At 38.4% G+C, this 11,118-nt stretch overlaps 2 protein-coding genes across 3 annotated transcripts in view; one reads left to right on the top strand and one right to left on the bottom strand.

The window, feature by feature from the left end:
* Nucleotides 1-285: 285 nt before the first annotated feature.
* Nucleotides 286-5,069, bottom strand: LOC130555513 (cytosolic beta-glucosidase). Of its 2 annotated transcripts, none has more exons than XM_057335800.1 (5): nt 4,935-5,069; nt 3,342-3,566; nt 2,135-2,937; nt 1,915-2,038; nt 286-1,754 (listed from the first exon to the last, which is right to left on the bottom strand). In XM_057335800.1, the coding sequence occupies exons 1-5, from the start codon at nt 4,993-4,995 to the stop codon at nt 1,543-1,545; spliced, it is 1,425 nt and encodes a 474-aa protein (XP_057191783.1). In that variant the 5' UTR covers nt 4,996-5,069; the 3' UTR covers nt 286-1,542. The 2 variants fall into 2 exon arrangements, with proteins under 2 accessions (XP_057191783.1, XP_057191774.1); XM_057335791.1 differs by lacking the exon at nt 4,935-5,069 and adding an exon at nt 4,443-4,880.
* A 450-nt stretch (nt 5,070-5,519) lies between these two features.
* Nucleotides 5,520-11,118, top strand: part of adgra3 (adhesion G protein-coupled receptor A3) — a 40,759-nt gene continuing 35,160 nt past the window's right edge. The window contains exon 1 of the mRNA XM_057335778.1: nt 5,520-7,230. Within this exon, the coding sequence (XP_057191761.1) occupies nt 7,016-7,230 (215 nt within the window). The 5' untranslated portion in view covers nt 5,520-7,015. The remainder of the gene's footprint in view (nt 7,231-11,118) is intronic.

Here is an 11,118-nt window from a genome sequence, read left to right as displayed (position 1 = left end):
GGTCTCTTCATTTTTTCCACGGCCGTATGTATTATTATCCGGCTATCTATTAAAATGGCACTTTAAAAGTGAATACAATAGCATTAATGTACCATAAAAGTAACGCTCAAGTCAATTTCTGAACGCCAAATTACACAATTACGTTAAGGAGAAAATCTATACATTAAGCCTTATCTCTGATATCTCTTTTCATACCCTGCTGGGCTTCTTCCCCTAATACTGGAGCCATATCAATCATCACATACTTCCACAGACAATGAGAACTGCAGGATGTTCGACTAGGACAAAGTTCTGACTTTTGAATATAATTCATTTGGAAATAGTTAATTAGCAGCTAAATTATTCAGTTAATTTATATTAGGCTAATGAGTTCCCTCGCTGCTGAATATTTCATAAGGTCTGTCAAAATGTAACAAGTGAAGTTTTTTCGAACGAAAATGTGCCTCTATTAATTTGTCATCTGTACAATTGTCCATCATTGAATGTGATGGGATGTTAATATAAATTAGACTAATTCGCAGTCAGAAGCAACTTTCTGCATAACATCATTTATTTTCAAAACTGACTGGAACATGCGGTTGGTCTTCCCGTGCTCCTTAATAAATCATGTTCTGAACAATTGAACAATTAAAACTGAAAACACCACTCATATGCCCTTTGAAAAATCCACAAGATAATAATAACTGAAACGTTAACGTTTCAATACTACAACCAGAACACTATAAACAAGATTACGAGCCCCCTTCTCCTCTAAAGTGTCTCTTTTTAAAGATTTGTGGCCTTATATTTCACTTTATGAATTTAGAGAGGCCAATAATGATTTATGTGGTATTGAACTTTAGCGGTAGAACACAAGCAGGTGAAAATGACAGTAAAACACACTCTCATATCTTCATTCATGTCCTCTCATGGCTTCCATTAGGTTCGGCTAACCTCAATCTCAAAAGAGTTTACATGTGCAAGTGACTTAAAGTGTAATTCTGCATGAATATTACATTGGCTGATGTGAGATTATAATATATTTACATCCACATTTTCATGTGCATCTAAAAATAAGTCTCAGTAATGCCTACAGACACTGTAGGAGTCATGTTTTGCATTTCTTTGCAGTTATACATTTCCAAAAAATATACAAGCCATTATAAAACTTCTGGTCCAGCTATACAGTTTTTGGCCACATAGGGGCAGTATAGACCAACAAAATACATTGAGACACTACTCTCTACCTGTGACATTCTTCTGTGATGATGGAAAAGAAGTCCATCTACAACAATTGTATTTATGTTTCCATTGTTATTGATCTACTCAAAATCTGAAGATATTTCCTTAAACATTTCTCCTTTTTACAATACAACGAAAAATCATAATGAAAGATTCTTATTAAAAAAAAATATGTAAATGACTGATCTGCATTTTTTTTTTGGCAAACTATCCCTTTAAATTTAAGAATGCAGTGATTTGCTTTTCACATCAATATGATTGCCTAACAATGACAGCATCGTCAGGTGATAAAACAATGATTTGTTTTTTAAAAAAAACCCACTAAACCGTCTTTGATTTGGTCTGGGTGCGATGTTTGGATATCACAGCAGCATACTCTCTACCAGAACGGTATATTGTCCGCTTCAGTTCAGGTGTGGAGAAATCCACGTGAAACAGACCAAAGCGCACACTGAAGCCATCTGCCCACTCAAAGTTATCCAATAGAGACCAGGCAAAATATCCCTTTACATTCACTCCATCTTGACTGACAGCTGGAAAACAGGCACAAAACTCAGACTGGAGCTCCTTGCTATTATTTGAATACCATACTATATGCACTTCTATTTGTTTATTTCTATTTATTTATGTATCAAAGCCGCAAAATCTACATGCCACGCTACCTATGAACCCTACACAAATTGTCAGTGTTACCTTTTCCTACTTCTTGCAGTGTCTTCTGATAAAAATGGCACCGGTCATCATCTTCTATTTGAACCGGCCCTATCTGCGAAAAGCCACTTTCTGTGATATAGATGGGCAGACTGGTGTAAGTGTCCTAAAGAATAAGCAAACGTGTTGGTTAGGTTGGCAACACCATGTTTTAACAAAAAATGTATTTATAGTGTCAAAACTTTGAAACGGAAGTACTTACATTTATATGTTTTAACAGCTTTCGCAATCCATCAGGCACAACAGCCAACCAATGGACCCCACTTATGGGCCACGAGGGATCTATAACCGCTTCTGCACTTTGGTCTCTAATAAAACTGAGCTCGCCGCTCTTACAAGCACCCTTCAGATCTTTCACTTTTCGAGTTGTGTAGTAGTTCAGTGCGAAGAAATCAGCTGTGCCCAGAGGGGACGGCTCATCCTTCGAGAACCGAGGTAGCCGTGGGCCGTATCCCAATTCCAAGCTCCCCGCTTCGATCTTGGCCCTCATGGATTCTGGGTAATCCCCTGTGCAAAACACAGGACAAGCAAACCATCCCAAAGAGAATGCCATGTATCTCTCCGTGGCTGCAACATCTTGAAGACAGCCAGGGTCCAACGGTTCTGCCCAATCGGTGTTTAGGTTGAGGGATACTTTCCCTCCTTGCAAATGTCTGAAATGCGAGTTATAGCAATGCCAGGCCTTGGTGTGAGCCCGCAGCATGTTATGGCCAGCCAAGTAGGCTGATGTTCCTGGCTCTTTGATCCCAGGAGCAAAGATGCCATCCTCATGGCCTAGCTTGGCACAAATATAGGGCTCATTCAAAGTGGTCCAAAGCTTCACTCTGTCACCGTAAGTCTGAAAGCAAAACCTGGCATAACTTTCAAAGATGTCTGCGATCTCCGTTGATTTCCACCCACCACAGTCCTGTAGGGCCTGAGGTAAGTCGAAGTGGTACAACGTGACCATGGGGGTAACATTACAAGCAATCAAGTCATCGATCACTTTGTTGTAATACTCCACACCTGAAAGTAAAAAAATAAAGTGAGATGCATTTTTAGAAAATATAATTTTATATTTAATTTAACAGAGGTCAGAAGAGCGTTCACTTCCACAGCACTTTCTTATTTGTAATCTTACCGTCAATATTATTTTCTGTATCACTTTTCATACCTCTGTAATTAAGTTAATAAAGCTTTACTTATTATTTACATAATTACTCGCATCATCTTTTTATTAGTCACTTATGTGGCTCATAAGTTACTAGTTCTGAGGGTTTTCCGTTAATACTGAATTTTACATCAAGTGTTTGCAAGTATATTTCCCTTATACATATACAAATACATTTCTTATGATTCTCTCATTTCTTATCTTTGCCAACGAAAGTACTGGAGACATTCCAACTACTAGACCTTTTTGAATCTCACACCTTTCAGATTCACGTGACTTGTGGTTCCGTCAGGAAGAAGCCGTGACCAGGACATGGACAGGCGATGATGGGAAAGTCCAAGCCGTTGGACACATTTCAGGTCCTCTTGCCAGAGCTGATAGCTGTTGCAGGCTACATCTCCAGTCTGGTCTTCAAACACCTTTCCTTTAGCATGACAGAACGTGTCCCATATGCTCGGCCCTTTACCTTCCATATTCCAACCACCTGCAAGATCGGTTAGGAAAGTAAATGCAGGTTTATGGAAAGTGTTGGCTTTGGGAATTTAAAGGGATACTTCACCCAAAAACGAATCTGTCATCATTTACTCACCTTCGAGTTGTTCCAAATGTGTCTACAGTATATTTCTTTCTTCTGATGAACACAGAGAAAGATATTTGGAATAATGCACCAAACAGATCTCAACCCCCATTGACTCCCATAGTAGGAAAAATTACTTAATCGTTTTTTTTTTGTTCTGTTGAACACAAAAGAAGACATTTTGAAGAATGTTGGACAGCAAACAGTTCTGGGGCAGTTTTGACTACCATTGTTTTTTCTCTACTATGGGAGTCAATGGGGGACAAGATATGTCTGGTTCTAAGCATAATTCCAGAACAAAGACATTTATACACATTTGGAACAACTCGAAGGTGATTAAATGATGACAGAATTTTCATTTTTGGTTGAATTATCCCTTTAAGTAATACTGCAACAACAGCAAATAAAATCTTTAAAAAAAACTAACAGTGGTTTTATTATAGTAAAAGTGTGGTAACCATGTTTTTTCGGCAGATTGATTGCCATTCATGGTTAAACACCGGTTATTGTGGTGGAACTAAACCATGGTACAGTGATGAAACACTATGATATGGTTCAAAGTGCAATGAATATTAATCACATATTTATGTACAAACTTGCAATATGCATTCGCCTACAATGGTGCTACAAATAAATTGTAGTAACTTGTGTCAATATCACGGTACTTGGTGTAAGTTAGCTGTTTTACTCCTATTATTTGCACTAAGCGTAAATGTGACGTCTGAAACGCTACATTAAAGCATATTTATCTTAATCTCTTGCGTAAATGTTACTGTAATTTACCTTCAATCTGATAAGCAGCTGTCGCAGCTCCCCACGCAAAGTCGCGTGGAAATGCGCTGACATCTAAAGCAGACATGTTTTAAAGCACGTAAGGAAAGCTTCGCAGCATTCACGAACTAGTAAAGCTTGCGAGTAATTTATGTTCTCTTATTCCCTGCTTTTACTTTCGAATAGCACCGCCTCAAATTCCGAATTGTACGCCTGGCACGTCCTGCGTGTGACGTCATCGCGCAAGCTTGACAGCTATGCGCAGACTCGAGTGCTACTCGCTGCAGACTCGCCACATGGGCGTAACTTAACTATTTGAGGATGATTTTTAAGCGAGTTACAGAAAATCTGATGGTTTTGCACATGGTAACAAAGTTTCGTGTTCATTGGTGACATATTTCTTTTGTTTTAATAAGAAAGATGTGTTTTAGGTAAATCAATGTTAACTCTTTTTTTTGTAAGGCTCATATTGTTAATAGAAAATAAAAACCAAGGTGAAAATACCTTTGACTTGCATCAGTCTGAGAAAGCCTGATGTTCCTTTAAAAAACAAAAACATCCCCATTAGAGTTCACAACACGTGTTGTAGCCTATTGTTCTTTGAAGGAGGCCGTCTATACCTTTTTTTACTACTGCCAACCAGTCATAACTTGTTTGTAGTGCTGTGTGAAGAGTCCCTTTTGTGAGGGCCACAAAAAACAAATCTGCACCTTACACAATGGCTTAAGGATCTATTGTGCTCCGTATTGTTCTACAATTTTGTAATTGGAGCCATGAACCTAAAGGAAACTTTTAATGTAGAAATAGAGAAATGGGCCAAATAAGAAACTTTTTAAAAAGTTCACTGTTCACGAAAAAAAGTTTCATTATTTTCCTGTTGTTTTGAACTCCCTTAAATAGTCATGCAATGCGACAAATGCATGTGTTAAAAGAACAATATATAATGTCGTTTATTTGTATGTAATAAAAACCCTGTTGAAGTCAGGATATGTGAATTAGAAAATGTTGAAGTTTTATTTCAAGATGTTTAATAAAATTAGAAAATGTTTTTAAGTGTTTTCGTGCCAAAGGGTGACTTATTAACTGCCTTTTTTATTGACTTGACATTATTATAAAGTTATTTTACACACTTAAGGTCACCTTAATGATGTCCCATAGGACTCTTTTTTAAAACGAGTCTGAAAGTTTTCATGGTGAGATCATTTCTTTGAAATCATAATACGCCTGGATTTTATAGGCATCGTTAATTTAACACTCTCAAAGTGTGGATTATATAAACACTGTTAGAGTTAATTTGGCCCTTTTTAACACTGGCGATTTTGCTGTGTATAATTATAAAGTTGTCTTTTTATACATCAGTTGATGATAATTTACCACAGTTTCTTTTAGTTCACTTTACTAACATAATTTCAACTAAGACAAGTGCAAGCAAGGATTTTCTCTTAACCTAAAAATGCTTACTGAAAAATGTAAAAGTAAAAACATCCCAAGAAAAGGCAACTGTAAGAATATGTGTACATTTAGATATATTTCCTGCATTAAAAAAAAACGCACAACAAAAGATAATTTCATTAAAAAAAAACAGGGCCTCCGGTACTAACGTTCAAGTGAAACTCAAACTCGTCGAAGACAAGAGCAGCTGCATGTATCATTTTATGGACTGGAATCCCTGGAGCGGCAGGCACTCGCGTTCAGACCAACCAGCGATGACGTCACTGGAGGAAATGGAACCTGGAGCCCCGGGCGCAGGGAACACACAACACTTCTCAATGGACTGAATATATTTGCGGATTTATCGTCTCACCGACTTCCAGGACCGCACTTTTCGCCTCTGGATTACAAACTTTCAGCCTGTATTATTCGAATAGCGCGTTCACCGTCACGATCAGTGGCTGCATTAAAGCCTATTAGGAGCAACCACAAGTTTTAAAAGCAACTTTGCCTTCAGTTTCTCAGATGTGGTTGTATCGTTCGGCATGCAGACATATCATCACGATCCGTTTTAGAGAATCGTAGGATAACTAACATATCTAAACCTTTTCGCTTTCCTCCGGAGCTCGCTGTAGCGAGTCAAACGCGCACAGAAAAGTTGTGTTGATCGGATTTCCAGGAGTTCGCTGTTATGTCGGGATGGCTGCAGCTGTCTCGAGTGGACAGGCGAGATCTACACGCCGACTGGTAACAAAGAAAATGTAACGAGTTTGTGCGACATCATATCACTGGCGCCGATTCCCGCGAAACGCTTAAAAAACTTGCCGTGCACTCGACGCGTGTTGAAAAGCTGGGGAAGAAATGGAGCTCTTGGAAAACAAAGGAGGATGTTCGACCTCGTCTGTTTAACGTGGACTGCATACAGCCAGCCATGATAAACTGCAACAGGACTCATTGTTAATGTTGGGTCGAGTCGGTATTGCGACCATGACTTAGAAGAAGCGTTGTGCCGTGTGACTTTCATGGCGAATTGTTGTCGCAAACATCGCGAGGCCGTGTTTAGATAAAAACGACGACGCGAGGCGTTCAGGGCTATTTATACGCAAATCGAATCCCCTCTTCTTGGCGTGTGCATTTCAACCCAGAAAGGCGTGATGTCGGTGGGTGCCGCCTGCGTCCTTTTCTTGGCTTTCGTGCTGCTCGGAGGCGTGAACTCTTTGGGAGCATCTGAATGTAAATCTTATGATGAGCGCTCCAAAAACGCAGGGAAAAGCTCCGGCGCCACGCTGGACAGGAAGGTGGTCTGCAGTAATATGGAGCTCCATCAGGTGCCTGCTCCTGAATCATTTCCCAACAGGACAGTCTCTCTGTAAGTCAACACCCAACTACTATGCACTGTCATTTACGATCTCTAAAATGCCCTTATAAACAAATCTATTTGAACCTCTGTTGCCACGCTTTTTAAAATCCCTGCTGAAGAACGTCATTACAAATGGTAATGGTTTCCATTGCAAACACCACCATGAACCATTAGCTTCACCATTAAAACCGTTACAAACTTCCCGGGTGTAGTATTTGGGGTATCATTCCGGTGTGTTTGGTGTTCTACTGGTTCCCATCTGCCAAATAACATACCACAAATACATTACCAGTAGAGACCCACAAAGACCCAAAGTTTCCATTTAAACCAATACAATTCCCATTATAGCAGCCTAACCATTATACCCATTAGAAGTTCTGAGGTTGTTTCCATTGCTGTTTTTCAGCAGGTATCGGTGTACGGCCTATACTCTTTCATCTAATCTGGCATAAATTGTTGGTTGTTAGTTGATGTTTATGAATGTATAGTTGAACGCTATCCAGGTATGTTTAAGTAGTACCCTGTCTGCTTAATTCGGTTTGCCTCAGATACATTTTGCCATAAAAGCATTGTTGTCAATTTGTCCTAGATAGGCATGGGCCGAATACCAGTTCCAAGGTATACCGCGGTTTGGAGAGGTCACGGTTTCAAAACCACTAAAAGTTTCTGTTATACCTTCCAAAGGAGCTATTTTTATCCAAGACGGAAAGGGCAGGAATCCATCAGGTTCTGTGCTATTTTTTGTTTATGCTTAATTAGTTGTTTGCTCATCTGCACTTAATTTATGTATGGAGGAATGCATGTAAGTTGAATTACTGGAAATGCATGCAAAAGAAGACTAGAAATGGGTGCCATGCTTTCAAAATGTTTGATTATGATGATCATTCAAGGTGTTGTTGTTTTTGTTAAATATATTTCTAATAAATGTAATGGCACCGGCACTTTCCATATACTGTATATGCACTTTGCTGTCTGTGGAGGTTTATCTTTTTTTTGTTTGCAGTGGGTTTGCTTCCCTTTGTACCTTATGTGTGGCTGTTGGTTGGCCTTATTGGGTTCTAAATGAAAAGCAGGCCACGTGATGGTGTCTTTCAGAGATGGACCTCAGGCATATCCGAATGCCTGAATGCTACTTTGGTTGTTCTTCATGTGCATGTGCAGAGTGCAGAGCACTGAAAGGGAGGAAAGGTTAAAAGCAAAGACTTTGACCTGTGGGGAAATAAACAAAGCAATAGAATACAGTGCTGACAGATTTAGTGCAGTTGTTTTAAACCGCTTTATAATGTGAACTCGATTAAACTTGAACTTTCTCAACATCATACTGCTGTGAAGCTTTGGTACCCTTGAGTCGGAAGTGTAATTAAAATTCAGCAGTGTCAAGTTATCCGACTCCGGAAGTCTTAACATTACAATACTCAGCGAAACGTGTACGTGTCTCGGTTTCACATGGATATTTAAAGATTCGGTTTGGTTGGAGTATTTATGGGCTTTGAATGGAGGGCTTGACATAAGGCAGATTGTGACTGAATGTTGCATTGCCAGGCTGTGCTTGTCCATGGCTGGAGACTTGCTGCTTTTTGTGACCTCCTTTGACCTCCGAAAACCAATCACCTCCCGCAACCTGTTACTGGAAACCCTTTTCCACACGCACATGTGGATTCTGCAGGTTCATTTTACCAGTGTTTAAAATTGACTCCCCCATTAAACACCTTGTTAAATGACTGGAAAATGAAACGGTTGTCTATTTCTTAAGAAAAGAATAGAATAAATTGTATCCCATCTCTTACGCTCAACACATCACATATGTGAGATCAGACCCCCATTGTGAGTAAATCAAAATTTCCTGTGGGGGTAGAAATGGATGGAAATTGATCTCGGTGTTACTTCTGCACATTAGTTTCTTTTTTAATATTTTAGCATTTTGTTAAAACATTCAATTTGCTATTATACTTGAAATGGGATTTGTGTCCGTCATTACTGTTATTTACTTCTGTATCCTCTAAATGTCTTTAGTAAAGTTAGTTTCTTAGTACTTGGGATCTTGTTTATCTCTTTATCTATTGTAATAGGATAGTGTGTTTGTATATAATGTGCAGCTGTCTTTTTATGTGAGCCCGGTTACAGAGCTTATGTTTCTTAGGGAACTGTTGAAAGCTACACCTGGATGAAGCTGTTCTTCCCAAAGCACACCTGGTAACTTTAGTAACTGGGCACGGGATTGGTTTCAGACAAGCTGCTAAATATTCCTAAATAGTTTCTTGATTACATTTACAGTACCTTTCATAGCTGACATAATGAAAGGCTGAAATGAAGGGAACATTGGGGAGTGAGTTTATTCATTTTCATTTGCAAGGTTTGTTATTAGTTTTCTTTATGAAAGCAAGTGTTGAGATTAGAGATGAGATTTTGAGTGATTGTAAATGCAGGTTTATGTATGTTTGCCTATTGTATTCGCATTTTATGGCTGGAATACACTACAACACTTTTAAAATCTGAACAGATTTTTTTTTAACTAGACATCACTTGCAGACTTTTTGAAAGTTTCAGATAGAAAAACACTAACTGATCAAATCTGCAGACTGGCACCTGACTGAAGTCCAGACTGAAAATCTGAGCAAAAGTCTTGTAGTGTATATTAGCCTTTATGAAACTAATAATTAAAATGGTTTATCTTCAGTATTTGATATTGGCCGTTGATGCCCTTTTTAGCATCTTGCTGAGCATTTTTTCAAAGATTTCAGTTTTAAAGCAGTATAAAGTTTTATTTACATTTGACGAAAAAAGAACTACAAACTATCGCCAGCTTGGTTTGAAATTGAATTGGTACCTATAACGTATTTATCCGTGTGTTTTAAGAACACATTTAACATGAAACTCTTTATAGTAATGAAATAATTTAAGCTTTATTTTAAATGATGAAGCTTACTATTGCGAACTGTGGTAAGTGGTTCAGTTTTACCAATGGTTCATGTACTTACTCCATTAATGATTGTTGTTCATTTATAACAGCACATTTGTTAATTAATACTATAAAAATCTAATCAAATCAAATCTGGTATACCCACAACTTCACTTCAGTTTTGGTATTATGTTCTAGCAGAATTTGAGATAAGATTGTATCTTGCATCTGTCTCCAGCAGTGGGAGACCTGCGGGTGCCAGACACTAATTTGAATGTTTGCTGTCAGACTAACGTCCTGTCCGCTGATATACGATTCGGAGTTGTTTATCACAGGTCTGAGATCAGTTAATGGCCAATCATTTGGTGTGACACTGTACTGTATATATATGTCCTGCCCAAGATATAGAGGCCTACTTCCTTTTACAGAAAACAAATAATGTACATTCAGAAGAAAATCTGGTCACACTAGGGACTTTTGCCTCAATAAACTCCTAATTACTGCTTATAAGGTAGTTTTTAGGTGTAGGTATTGGGTAGGATTAAGGCATAAGGTAATGCAGAAAAAGGCATTAATATGCGCTTTACACATACTAACCAATATGCATGTTAATAAGCAATAATGAATTTGTGTACCTTAATATAAAGTGTAACCGAAAACCTTTTAGAAGTTGTTAAACTTATGCAAAGGCTTACATTTGTAGAAGATGTGTGTCAGTTATTATCATGGGAAATATACATTCCAGTCACGAGAGAGAGAGGAAAGAGAGATCGCTGTGCTCGTGAATGTCTATCTTGACTGTTCAGAGTCACGAGGCAGTGTGTGAATGTTTTTCCTATAAACAGCATATTTGTTCTCATGGCAGGGAACCAGTGCTGAACGTCATCATTAAAGTTGCCCCGAAGGAAAATGTAAACAAATACTGTAAGTGCAATGGATTAATGTGATATGAGAGAACCGTCAGATACAATGTGACATCATTTATTTCCCAGTTAAAA

This window comes from Triplophysa rosa, linkage group LG1 (assembly GCF_024868665.1).
Source record: "Triplophysa rosa linkage group LG1, Trosa_1v2, whole genome shotgun sequence".
NCBI lineage: Eukaryota > Metazoa > Chordata > Actinopteri > Cypriniformes > Nemacheilidae > Triplophysa > Triplophysa rosa.
This window is presented reverse-complemented; position numbering and strand designations above follow the sequence as displayed.

Bases quoted from the DNA above. Each gene is read 5' to 3' on its own strand.
- LOC130555513 (XM_057335791.1), bottom strand. From the start codon at position 4,518: ATGTCTGCTTTAGATGTCAGCGCATTTCCACGCGACTTTGCGTGGGGA. The intron at 3,567-4,442 runs GTAAATTACAGT...CCGATCTTGCAG, and splicing joins AGCTGCTTATCAGATTGAAG to GTGGTTGGAATATGGAAGGT. The intron at 2,039-2,134 runs GTAAGTACTTCC...CTTATTCTTTAG, and splicing joins AGCTGTTAAAACATATAAAT to GACACTTACACCAGTCTGCC.